Source organism: Euprymna scolopes, chromosome 12, assembly GCF_053919585.1.
Source record: "Euprymna scolopes isolate OS-2025 chromosome 12, ASM5391958v1, whole genome shotgun sequence".
NCBI lineage: Eukaryota > Metazoa > Mollusca > Cephalopoda > Sepiida > Sepiolidae > Euprymna > Euprymna scolopes.
In genome coordinates this window covers 152,697,898-152,712,337 of record NC_136493.1, presented here as the reverse complement: position 1 = coordinate 152,712,337, position 14,440 = coordinate 152,697,898, and the positions used below count along the sequence as shown (strand labels likewise).

The 14,440-nt window shown below is 32.4% G+C and overlaps 1 protein-coding gene across 1 annotated transcript in view; it reads left to right on the top strand.

Moving 5' to 3' along the window:
* The window catches only part of LOC145291561 (snRNA-activating protein complex subunit 1-like), a 46,157-nt gene extending 39,524 nt beyond the window's left edge, over positions 1-6,633 (top strand). Inside the window, exons 8-9 of the mRNA XM_080137624.1 lie at positions 809-1,034; positions 4,438-6,633. Coding sequence (XP_079993750.1) covers positions 809-966 — 158 coding nt within the window. The 3' untranslated portion in view covers positions 967-1,034; positions 4,438-6,633. The remainder of the gene's footprint in view (positions 1-808; positions 1,035-4,437) is intronic.
* The last annotated feature ends 7,807 nt before the right edge of the window (positions 6,634-14,440 follow it).

The following is a 14,440-nucleotide window of genomic DNA, read 5'->3' as shown; positions in this document are numbered from 1 at the left end:
AGAGGTCAACTTTTTTAAAACTTTAATCCCTATCAATACCCCTTAACATTTATTTGGGGGGGGGGACTCAAATCAAGTTATTAAGTTAGATCCATGTCCAAGGAACCTATATCTAAAATTTCAAGTGTTTATACCGAAAATTGTCGGAGGAGTTTGGTAGAGTTCTTTGGCCTCTTAACAGCCAAATTTCTGGCCGAAAATGGATTACAAAGATTTTCCCAAATCTCCATACCCTGTATATCAAATTTCGAGTTTGTAGACTAAAAATTCACAGAGTTACTGTGTCGGGAAATGTACACAGACAGACACACAGACACTTTCACTTTTATAGATATATAGATTTGTGGGCTGTTATCCTCATCTTCATAGTTGTTGTTGCCAATCCTCTGGCCTTCTTCAGATGGTTAACTGCGACGGCATATGAATACTGTATCTTCAGTAATTACTGTCTTCCATGGTTGTTGTCTCACCCTGTTTTTGGCCAACTAATCCTCTGGCCTGCTTTGGGTAGGATTGAAACTGCTATCTTCAGACATTCTTCAGCAAACGGGGTGAAACAACAACTGTGAAGATGAGAATAACATTATATGAACAAAACAAAAAAAACATGAATATACAATGATTATTCTGTTTCCTTAAATATTATCCTCAGGTGGCTTTTGACCTTGATGACTGATAACTCAATATCAAAAACAAAAAAATAAATCTGAAGACGGTCAAAGGTTACTTTGGCTGAAATGTGAAAGTAACAACTAAATTATAGAATCTTCATCTAAAAAATTCCAAATTATTTTGTCATCTTTTTTAGCCGATGAAGATGATAATTCATACCAAGTGGTTTATGATCAGCAGTTCATGATTGAAAAAGACAATGATGACGACGATGATGATAATGATGATGATGATGAAGAAGAAGAAGAAGAAGAAGAAGAAGATGAAGATCTAGATGAAAATGATAATGATTAAGAGATTGGCAACTAACCATAAAAGCCAAGACGCAAATAAATACATTTCTGTTTTGTTACAAGATTTTGGTAAGTTTGAAATGAAACATGAACTTTTCTAATGTTGGTTGATGCCCATGAAATAAAGTCATCACAAAGTAAACAATTTAATAGCAATTTTGTATGTTTATTTTTTTTATTGTTACATGCCAGAAAGCTTTTAGGACACAATAATAAAATGAAGATAAATGTTTATGTAACACAAAAACAAAATGAAGGTACATTTTTACGTAACACAAAATAAGATAAAGGCACATTTTTATGTAACACAATGAGAAAAAAGGTAACTTTTTTGTAACACATTAAAAAAAGTAAATTTTTATGTAACACAATAATAAAATGAAGGTGAATTTTATGTAACACAATAAAATAAAGGGACCTTTTAAGGTAACAATAAAATGAAGGTACATTTTTTGTAACACAATAAAATAAATGTAAATTTTTATGTAGCACAATAAGATAAATATAAATTTTTGTGTAATACGATAATAAATAAGTTATAAAATAATAAAATAAATGTAAATTTTTTTTATGTAACACAAAAATAAAATAAATGTAAAATTTTTATGTAACATAAAAATAAATTTAAATTTCTATGTAACACAAAAATATATGTAAATTTTTATGTAACACAAAAATAAATTTTAATTTTTATGTAACAAAAAATAAATTAAAATTTTTATGTAACATATGTAAATTTTTATGTGACACAAAAATAAATTAAAATTTTTATGTAACACAAAATATATGTAAATTTTTATGTAACATAAAAGTAAATTTAAATTTTTATGTAACATAAAAGTAAATTTAAATTTTTATGTAACACAAAAATAAATTTAAATTTTTATGTAAGAGAAAAATAAATTTAAATTTTCATGTAACACCAAAATATATGTAAATTTTTATGTAACACAAAAATATATGTAAATTTTTATGTAACACAAAAATAAATTTAAATTTCTTTATAACACAAAAAATAAAGTTAAATTTCTGTAGCACAAAAATAAATTAAAATGTTTATGTAATACAAAAATATATGTAAATGTTTATGTAACATAAAAGTAAATTTAAATTTCTATGTAACACATATGTAAATTTTTATGTAACATAAAAGTAAATTTAAATTTTTATGTAACACAAAAATAAATTTAAATTTTTATGTAACACAAAAATAAATTTAAATTTTTTATGTAACACAAAAATATATGTAAATTTTTATGTAACATAAAAGTAAATTTAAATTCCTATGTAACAAAAAAATATATGTAAATTTTTATGTAGCACAAAAATAAATTTTAATTTTTATGTACGACAAAGATAAATTTAAATTTCTATATAACACAAAAATAAAAAAGATAAATTGAAGTCCTATGATTCCATTTCAAATAACAAAATGTAAGGACTCAGAAGATGTTTCTAATTTGTTATTCTCATCACAAAATGTAAGGACCCTGTTATTCTCATTATTTGAACTTTTTCAATTACTTTTCTGATCTTAAGTCTTATTTTCACAACATGTTGGTCGATGTAATCTTCAACCTTGTTCAGGTGTATCTTATTGAATTCTTGCAATTTTTCTATCGGACTCTGGAATATTTACTGAATTTCAAACGGAAGCCTTTATTTAATTCACATGCTCTTTTGGCATAGTGGATAAAATATAGTGGTAGTTTGCTCTTGTTCTGTCAACTATGGCCATGTAGAAGTCTTAAGTAATTTCTAATTGTATTCTTAATTTTAATCTTAACTTCAACTTGCAGAAACCTGTCACTAAGAACAGATTATTATTAAGCACTTACATCCAATAATTATATCCAATAATATATAATTTAACTGGATTGTTTCCTATGACGCAACTAACTCTAATCAAGTAAACAAGGCAACAGATTGTTGTTGAACACCATAATTTTTTATTTTATTATTGTGTCACATAAAAATTTATCTTTATTTTATTTTTATGCATACAAAGCATGTGACCGTGATTAAATAACAGATTTCACAACGAGAAACATTTTCCTTATTAGTCTTGTGTAAAACTGTAATAACAGTTTGTATTAAAAGTGAGAAACGTTTTCTAGAAGACAACAAAAAAAAAACAACAAAATGAACAAAACGGCAGGAATTAATCAGTTTAAGAGTCAGCATTAGAAATGAAAAACATTTTTGAAGGAAACGGTATCAAAATAAAATAAAAACCTAAGACTGCAGAAATTAATTGGTTTAATTATTATAAAAACTAATATTTGTTTTTATAGTGCTTTATATGTCTAGAGATAACTATTAACTGTTAACAGAAAATATTCACAAATCAAAAATGAGTTTGGTAATCATTTATACCATGAAAATTTCCATAACTTTTTTTTTTTTATTATTAAAGAGAAATCAGCGCCTATTAATAACAATTATTGGATGAAAAAGAGTTGGCCAAGCCAGAGAAATGCGTTTCTTTACATTTAAATAGTGATTAAACTATTGAATTTTCCTTAATCTTTCTCTTTGATTTTGGTAAAGTAGTCTGATAAGTCCAATCTCTTTCTTGATCTTCATTAATAATTTTCCAAATCATATTCTGAGATCATTTGTTGATATCTATGCAAACGTCAGTTGTCTATGGCAGCACCACAAAGAGCAATGCTGATCACTATATTGCGAATTCTCTCTTTCCCAACCTTGACTGGTGCTACCAGATCAGGCTGTGTGAAGATATTGAGACCAAATGCACCTAACATTGATGCTTCTTGTTTTTCTACTTTCTTTTACAAAACTTAATTATGTTCTGCACCCCCCCACCTTTTTCCTCTTTTCCTTCTTCCCATTTCCTCTTTCTCTTTCTATCTTCCCCTGCTTCCTGACTGATTTCCTAACTTGTTTCAAACATTGATACTGTAACCCTTTTCCTTCTTCTATTGCAAAATTCACTCATGTTCTGCAAGGGCAGGAAACAAAAACGATAAAATTCACTACAAAACAACCAAACCAAACACTACAAACTAGCTGTTGAAGATACAAAAAGCTTGAAGAATAAAAACCTTCTACAAAATAACTGGATGCAACATGAATACTATTTCCAAAATAACTAGATTCGACATTAAATAACCCAGAAAGGTTTTGATATGCTGTAAAACAACCCAACGAACCCAAACCCAACCTTGAACATATAATGCCACATGCCACAATTGCTGACAATTTTGCATTTGAAGGAAATTAAAGATTACATTGACTAATAAGTTATGAGAATAAAATCCCAGATGAGTTGTTCAAAAAATCTAATACAAATAATCTAATTCAAAAGTTCGGAAACATCATTTAAATTTTCCTTTTTATAATTTGTGACAGACTAACCTAAGATGATTGAATATTTGTGAATATTAATTTTGACTTTTAAAAAATTGATAAATTTTATTTCAGTTTTTTTTTATATATATATTTTCAGCTTATATGTGGATTATTTACCGTGGTAACAAGATAATGAATCCACAGAAGAAACGTCAGAAAAATAAAACCATTTTATTTTTTTTAAAGAGAAACACATCTTTGAAGAAAATGCCGAGTTGGATTTTCGGTAGTAATTGTCTGTATTTTTGAGATGAGGTGTTTTTATTTATTAAGATTGTCGGACTGACTTCCTCATCTTGGTTGTTATAGTCACAACGTTTCGGCCGTTTTGCCCTTCGGCCTTCTTCAGGTGTTTTGTATCGAACTGGGGAACCATTTGTTAGGAGTCTCGAACCCAACCCTTTTATTATTATTAAAAACAGAGAATCAGTAACTATGTCCCAGAGCCTAGCTGGAATCCGAACACGGTACCCCCGTAATAACTCCTAACAAACAGTTCCCCAGTTCGATACAAAACACCTGATGAAGGCCGGAGGGCAAAATGGCTGAAACGTTGTGACGATAACAACCAAGATGAGGAAGTCAGTCCGACAATCTCAATAAATTGGATTTTTGAAATGGATTTAATTATTTGTTTTGGACTGTTATCCTCATCTTGGTTGTTATAATCCCAATGTTTCAACCATTGTACTCTTTGGTTTATTTCAGATGACTTTTGTCATCATGTACTAATGAATCATCACTTATTAAGGCAAAAGGCCATTTGAGGAGGAAATAGATTGTTAGTTGAATGATGATGAATATTATGAGAGTATTGAATTGAATGAATAAACTTCGATGACATAAGCTCATTTTATGACAAGTATTTATTTACATTAAATTTAAAGATGATCATGTTATAGGCTGCTGGGAAACAGTCTCATGGTAATGTATTTCCTAGATGTGTTAATTTTTTTAGAAAGAACCTCTGTTCATGGAAATTCTGCTTTTGTTTTTATCGCAATCGCTCAAGACAAGGCGTAAAGCCACTTGAACTAACAATAAAAAGAATGATTATACCTATATAAGAAATACCTACTGACCTTAGTCTTGAAAAGACCAAGGTTGTAGTAGGTAGGATGAAAACAGTGAGCAGGAGGAGAATTCCAGAACCTTTCAGTTCTTGGAAAAAAGCTACTGGAATAAGGAGCTGTATTACAATGAATTATTAAAACGGTAAATTGATGGAAACCACTAGACTAATTAAATGAGCTGAAACACGGAATAAATCAGACAAATCTAACAAACAACTTCCATTATAGTAATTATAAAAAGAGATTGAGACTGGCAACACCATGTCTGTGAGAAAAGGTTGCAGGGAAAGAAGAAAGGTTGGGAACCAATCACATTACAGCTAAGTTTTTACACTTTATCAAACACCCTCAAATGGGAGAGGGATTTACAAGCGCCAATATGACAACAATATTCCATACATGGTTTGATAGTAGATGCGTAGAGATAGAGTGCGATGGATTGAACTGATTTTACGAGAAACAGAAAGAACAATGGATGAACTTCAAGAAAAATGTTCGGCAGAAAGAAAGGAAAGTTTTGTTGTAATTTTTGCTATGAATTTCTTACTCCACAATCTCTGCTTCCTCTTTGTATCTTCCACGAAAATAACGATAGGGTGGAGAAAAACTAACAGCATTTCTTCTGTAGAGAAGAAGGAAGCTACATGAACAAAAACAGGAGAAATCCTCTCCACTTTGATTGCGAATACGATTTTTAGACTCTGTTAAGACAAGAAAGAATACTTGGAGCAGAACATCCACTTTAACGAAGAATGCATGAGACTACAAATACGAACCAATTGCAACTGCTAACAATTTCATTTATTATCTGTGTCTAAAACTAAACGTAAATTCCATGAGCAAAGTTTCTTTCCTAGAACTGCCTATTTGTGGAACACAGTACAGTGGAGCTGCTTCACAGCTGACTATAACATGACCATTTTCAAGTTTAACATGTTGAGCTGTCGTCTTAAATAAACAAATGCTACTGAAGTTCCATTACCGATAATGACGGTATTGTTTCATCGGCAATCTGACATTAACTTTTATTCTTGGATGTTGGATGGCCTTTGGGTGTTGATAAGCAGTGCTTCCCTCCCCATTAGTTAAAAAAAATGTGAATAGAGCAAGTTGAGGACAATTGTTAGAAACATATAAATGACAGAAATATTGTCAAATCCAATCCATTTGATTCGTTTAATATTTTTTTATCTGGAATAAATTTTATTTTCATAATAAAATCATTTTGTCTCATTATTCACTATTAACAAAACATAAAGTTGACTACTTTTGAACTTTTGTGACTGGAACAATTTCGTTTTGTATCATCGTATTTTCTTCACCTTTAAAAAAAATAACCAAAATGTTTTCTTTTGGTGCATTTCTAGATTAACAACCTCTGCTGAATCTCCCCACCACACACACAAAGAAAATAAAAATCTACTTCATTTAGGCGATTATTTTATTTTCATTTTGTGTCATCTTATTTTCATCAGAATTTAAAGATGGGAATCAATTTTGTATATAAATTTAATATGAAATGATCCACCATTTCCGCGCCATTTTTTAATTTTGGGGCAGTTAGCAAATATTCTTGCTACTTAGTCTGAATGACTGCAAGTTAGGATTAAGGTTTAGAAGACTAACAAATTTTTGAAAAAATTTTATTGGAATGCTTTACGAAAATGCTTAAACATAATATCGGCTATGAAAGAATTGAAAATATCTCTTACAAACGAATGTTATTAAAGAGTTGAAATTATCAGGTACAAACGAGGAGACAAAACCCAAATTATCCAGAAAAAAAAAAATCGCTACCCACACACTCAGCCAGTTTTGATTTCAAGTCATAGATACCAATGGTTTCAGGATTGATTAAAATGTTTCTTTGTAAACATTTTTTATTCATTGCTTTCCTTTACTGGGGGGGGGAGGGGGGTAATGCACCTTTTTTCTTCTTTTTTGGTCTGTTATGCACATTTTTTTAAAACATAAACTAATAGGCTTTTTAACATTTCTTTTTATTTACACGAACCTCAGTTCTTAACCTACTGACCACTTTATAAAAACAAAACAAAATTTTCTCAGTCTAGAAGGAATTCTCTGTTAAGAAAAAATTCCTGATCTAATAGTTTCATCATCTTACAGTATTTCTTTGTAAACATTTTAGTTTTCTTTAATATTATTGATTATTGGGTATTTCTTTTTTTTATTTTTACTTTTGATCAGTTAATTGCACTTTTGTTTTGATTCTTTCTTTTTGGAGAGTTACGTTCATTTATTTTTTAAAGATTTTTTTATTTTTTTTTTTTTTTATTCAATTTTCACCCCAAACAAGGCACAGTGCCACTTTGAAGCAGGGGGCTACTATTAGGGAATTAATTAGCGGGGTCATTATGAAGGGAGAAGAGTAGAAAGATGTTTGTTAACATTACACTTGAACTTCTGCATATCATTGCAGTTGGGAAAGCAGAATCCCGGAAGGGAGTTCCAAAGACCCGCAGTTCTGGGGAAGAAACTATTGGAGTAAAAGGCTTTCTTGCACCTAGGGATCTCTATTGTAAAGGGATGAGACTTAGTAGCTTGTCGGGTTTGTCACGTCGGGGAGGTACAAGTGTTTGCAGTTCATCAGAGCATTCACCATTAAAGTATTTGTAGAACAGGCAGAGGGATGCAACATCTCGTCGATGGGACAGAGGTTGAAGCCTAGATGACAGTTCAGGACCTATCAGGTTGGCGACTCTTTTTTGAACCCTGTCCAGGAGCGAGAGACAAGCAGCAGATGCACCAGCCCAGATGTGACAACAGTACTCCATACATGGGCGAATGGTTGCCTTATAGAGGTATAGGATACTGGCAGGCGTAAGTAGTTTTCTAGCACGGTAGAGGGAGCCAACCTTCCTTGCAGCAGCCTTGGCAATGCTCTCAATGTATCTATTCCAGTTCATATTCCCTGTAAACGTTAGGCCGAGGAGTTTAAAAGAAGTACTTTCAGGCAATGTGTTCTTGGCCATTGCTATTGGTGGCAGAGAAGGTTTCTTGTAGTTATTGAAGGAAATAAGCTTAGTCTTAGCAGCATTGAATGTGACCAACCATTTTTGTCCCCATTCCACTACGGATTGGAGGTCGTCCTCTAGTGTTTCTGCCATTTCCTTGGATATGTGTTCATTTGTTTTCCCCTCATATCTGTTATAGAGAGTGGTGTCATCGGCAAATATACCCATCTCCGAAACAATATTATCAGGGAGGTCGTTTATGAATATCAGGAATAATAGAGGTCCAAGGATAGACCCCTGAGGTACTCCCGCATTTATGTCATATTATTTGGATATATGTCCGTCGAGGACAACTTTGATTTTTCTATTACTTAAGAAGGATTTAATTACATTATGAATTCTTCCAGTGATTCCATATGATCTAATTTTCCTTAGAAGACCATCGTGCCATACCCTGTCAAAAGCCTTAGATACATACTCTAATTAATAGATACCTAACACAACATTCATTTCTTTTGGCTTCCAACGTTTTTAATAAATACTGTGTTAAAAAGTTTTTAGCAGTTTATCCACAGCCACTACTTTACATGATGCACACATGATAATGTACTAAATAATATGTCTAATTTCTTTTAAACGAATCTGTTCTGGTTTTGTGCAAAGCTGGTACATGGATCCTTCTATTTAAAAATATTCCAAAGCCTATGTTTATTTATTTTTGTTAAAGAAAAGATACCAACTTGAAAAAGAAAAGGAAATCTTCAAGTTTATATCTAAGTAAAAAACAAAGAAGTAAAACAAAGAAGTAAAAAAGAAGTAAAAAAAGAAGTAAAAAAGAAAGCCAAAAAAGAAGTAAAAAAAGATGTTTCATTGGATACAAGTGTATTTTAATTTGCCAGAAGTTATTTTTTTCTATTTTAGAAATTTTTGCCAGAAGTTTTTTTTTTCTAATTTAGAAATTTTTCATTTCCAACCAAACTTTTCTGGTAATTCAAAACAAATTCAATAAAGTAAGAAAGTCAACAGAAAATATTAAATAACAAAACTTTTATTGAATTTGATTGAAATTTAAAAAAATTTAGCCACAATATTTTTAATAAATAAATTATATTTAAAATTTACAAACAAAGTGTAACATTCTATATTTCAAGATAATTAGTTTTTCAAAATGATTTTTTATGCACAAATAAATAATTTAGAATATGAAATGGATGTATTTTTTTTAGATAATTTTTTTTCTTTTTTAAAGCAATTGATTTTTAATTGTCTTCCCTTTCTCCTATAACTCTTCCAAAAAAAAAAACTCTTCTGGCGTCTGGCGAGTTAAAGTGCACCCGTGTCATAAATACAAGGCACATAATGAATTGTTTGTTACTATATTCAGCAGGAAGCGTTTTTTGTTGGTTTCTGTTAATAAAATGATATCCAATCATCAAACTTGCCATATAATAGAAGACATAAAATCATTTTTTTAAAGAATAAAAAATAAAATTCGATTATGGAACCAATGTAACAAAAGTCGTGGTCATGTTGCATAGTTATGAGATTTTATTATTTGGAAATTATAATACAATGATCCATTATTTTTGTATGTCTGACCAATAGTGTTAATGCATAAATAGGCCAAAATCGAGAAATAAGACGGAACTGCAAATAAATAATGACTTGAGAATGGATTTTTCTGTTGAGATGAAAAATATAAAAGAAATTCGGTAAGAATAAAAGAATAGTTAAGAGTATGATAATTATGTGTTTTTTTTTATACTTAACCACAATTCTTGTATTCTATCATTCTAAAATATGATCAAAAAAGGCAAAAGAGTACTTTAAGTAGTTGGTCTGGATCTAAACTATTAATTAAATTCTAAATGTTTATTTATTTATGAGTATATATATACCAATAAATCTTTCGAACGGATGCACCGAATTGAAAAATTCTTTTTTTCCCTGAAAGATGTGTCCCTAGATTGTCCTTATCTATATATTGTTCATAATGAACAACGCCGAGTCACACAAAAAGCCCGAAATAAAGGTTTTTAGGCCGTTTCATGCAATTGTCAAAAAAGTTACCTGCCAATGTCAACAGAATTTAGCACTGTCTGTATACAGTCGTGGTAACATCTTTCGGCATACAGACAGGACTTATGGCAAAATGGACAACACATCTGACTACGGATCAGAAGATTTATATATATATAGTGTGAAAATATGGTCATACCTGTATATAAAATAGTAAGAAAATATGAAATAATTCCAATGGTAGGGAAAAATAGTAAGCCTATTAAGAATAGTTTCAGTGACATGGAAGGATTGTTGGAGATTAGCATGAATGTGAAAATACCTCTGACCTCCTGTATGACTTTGAGTGTGTTAGGAGCTGCTGAGTAAGAAAAAAGCAAAAAATGTAAGAACATTTGAAAACAGGCACATGGATATCACAATACCACAATACAACAATACAACAATACCACAATACAACAATACCACAATACAACAATACCACAATGCAACAATACCACAACGCAACAATACCACAATACGACAATACCACAATGCGACAATACCACAATGCGACAATACCACAATGCGACAATACCACAATGCGACAATACCACAACGCAACAATACCACAACGCGACAAGAGTTTTTTGGGGGGGGTTTTCACCCCAAACAAGGCAAGTGCCACTTTGAAGTAGGGGGATACTATCGGGGACATAATTTGCGGGGGCATTATGAAGGAAGATTTGTTCACATTACACTTGAACTTCTGCATATCAGTACAGTTTGGAAAGCAGAATCCTGGAAGGGAGTTCCAAAATCTAGCAGTTCTAGGGAAGAAACTATTGGAGTAAAAGGCTTTCTTACACCTAGGGATCTCTACTGTAAAGGGGTGGGACTTAGTTGCTTGTCGGGTTTGTCGGGGGTAGTCACGTCAAGGAGGTACAAGCGCTTGCAGTTCGTCAGAGCATTCACCATTAAAGTATTTGTAGAACAGGCAGAGGGATGCTACATTTCGTCGATGGGACAGAGGCTGAAGCCTAGATGACAGTTCAGGTTGGCGACTCTCTTTTGAACCCTGTCCAGGAGTGAGAAACAAGCAGCAGATGCACCAGCCCAAATGTGACATCAATACTCCATACACGAGCGAATAGTGGCCTTATAGAGGTACAGGATACTTTCAAGCGTAAGTAATTTTCTAGCATGGTAGAGAGAGCCCACCTTCTTTGCAGCAGCCTTGGCAATGCTCTCATTGTATATATTCCAGTTCATGTTCCCTTTAAACATTAGGCCGAGGAGTTTAAAGGAAGTACTTTTATGCAATGTGCTTTTGGCCATTGCTATTGGTGGTATAGAAGGTTTCTTGTAGTTATTGAAGAAAATAAGCTTAGTCTTGGCAACTTTAAATGTGACCATCCATTTTTGTCCCCATTCATCTACAGATTGGAGGTCATTTGCAGAAAGTGCAGTGTAATAGAGTGACTACGAACGTCCATTTTTAATTTTCAAAACTAATTGAATCGTCTTTGCCATTTCAATAAAATGGGACTGGAAATGTGGTGTAATAAATGAATAGATTCATGAGCACGGAGGGAGAAAGAAGGTGAGAAAGCCCACGTCGTTAAATATCCTGTTAATAGAGAGAAGAGTTCATATCTGAAGGGTAGAATGAATGTCTTGTTTGAAAAAAAAAAATTTTTTTTTTTAAATGCATATAAGAGACTAGCAGGGAGACTCAATGTTGTCCAGGATTGTATGCAGATCAACTAATATCCTTTTATTGTCATCAAAATTGATGAAATTGTCCATTTCTCAATCAAATCGATTGATTGCTTGCTTCACATGCCTTCCAGCAGTAATTTAGTCCATAATACATTGCAGTCTACATTGCACTGCAGAGAATCTACTGTTGATTTTATAAAATTATTTTTATAAAATGGCTTGAATTCAAGTTTAAAATGAAGTGCTCTAAACAGAAATATTTATTTCGAACGCGCCCCTGTCTTATAAAAGAATTTATTGTTGACTTTATATGCTAGACCTTGGGCATCACATTGCCCAAAGAGGTGAAGAGTGAGAGAGATACATAATTTTATCAAAAGTTTTGAGTTGAACACCAAAAGTGAAGATGTTTTAACATACATCTCCAATGATCCATGATCAAAATACCGCTGCCACTGGCAGACAAGAAGGCAATGAAAGGTTCTTTTTCAAACTCTTATTGTGTCCAACTTTAGTTTCCAGTGAGAATTCATTTCTGAAGACGATCGTGGAATGACTTGCCTTAGTCATAGAAAATTGCTATAGTTCTATAATATATATATATATATATATATATATATATATATATATATATATATAATACTAGTTGAATAGTATATATGTGATGCCTTCAATAAGTTTCCAGAATTTTTAGTACATGTATTTAAAATTGTCGTAGATTTTGAAAATTCAGTATGTTAGTGCTGTATATTTATGAGATGGCTGACCAATTTTAATGATTTCAGGTTCAAATCAAAAGCTACAGCAGGAATTGGAATACACCCTACTAAAGCCTGATTGTCACAGCTGGTGAATTTCAAAAATGCCATCTGGACATGAGGACACTTTAGAAGAACGATGTGCAATAAAATTCTGTTTTAAACTTGGAAAAATGCCATAAAAACGTATAGAATGCTTCAGACTACTTTTGTCCCATCTTGCATGAATTGAGTGGCATAAGAGATTCAAGGAAGGCAGGGGTCTGAGAGATGATGAGTGGTGTGGGAGGAGTAAGGAAGTCAGAACACCAGATTTGATTGGCCAAATAAAAAGTTTCATGGATAAGGACTGTCGTGTGTCTAAAGAGACAATAAAGTGCACAGTTTGATGTCAGTGTGGGAACTGTACACACAATTATTTGCGAGGAGTGGAAGATTTGCGCAAAGTTTGTCCCATTGGTGCTCCATCCTTGTCACAGACTATTTGACCAAGATGGGCACCAAGATAGTCCCTCACCCTCCCTGTAGTCCAGACCTTGCTCCCTGTGCATTTTGGTTATTCCCTAAGCTCAAGGAAACCCTTAGAGGCTTTTGTTATGAGACAATTAAGGAGATGGAAGAGACTATGTCGAGGGTCATTGACATGCTCACACAAGCGGACTTTGTACTCAGCTGAAGACAAGTATATTTTAATATGTGCTATTAAAACATGGCAGTGACAACAATCTCTATCTCGATTTTGCTTGACAGATGTTTATAAAATCTCAGCAATGGCAAAGCAATCAGGATATACAGTTACAAAATGGCAAATCTATTTGGAGAATTTGAAAAACAAAACATTTTAGTCTCTTTGTTTTTAATATGTGTCTCTCTATCTCTCTCCCTCTGTCTTTTTAATTTTTGTCATTTCACCCCAAACAAGGCACAGGGCCAGTTAGTCGTGAGGGGCTACTATTTGGGTCCAGATTTGCAAGGATTTGCAAGGATATCATTTATGAAGTTGGGCAGCAAGATATATTTTCACATTACACTTGAATTTCAGCCTGTCAGTACAGTCAGGGAAGCAGGGGCCCGGGAGGGAATTCCAAAGTATCGCCGTCTGAGGGAAAAAGGTAGAAGGCTTTATGGCATTTAGGAATCTCTACAGTATAGGGGTGAGATTTTGCTGCTTGGGTTTGGCTTGTAATTGAAATACTTGTAAAACAGGCATGAGGATGCCACGGATTGGCGATGGGACAGAGGTTGGAGATTTTGTTTTTGTCTTTCTTTCTCTTTCTATCACTTTCTTTTCCTCTCGATTTGACGAGGGAAGAATTGTAATTTAGTTGAAGCTGTATTAGGCAAATCACAAATAGTTGGATTTTGAATACTGGGTCGCATCTCAGTTCAACGTTTAAGTCCTTAGAAAATTCTTAGATGATTAAATAAATTTCTATTTTTATTAGAAAATGTGTCTTATTTCATACAAGCATTCAATTCCAGCACAGCCGTCCTGTCAGTAATGGCGCTGACAGAGAACTCGAAGAGAAAACTCCACAAGTAGACAACATTTTAAAGAGGATGTGTATAATACC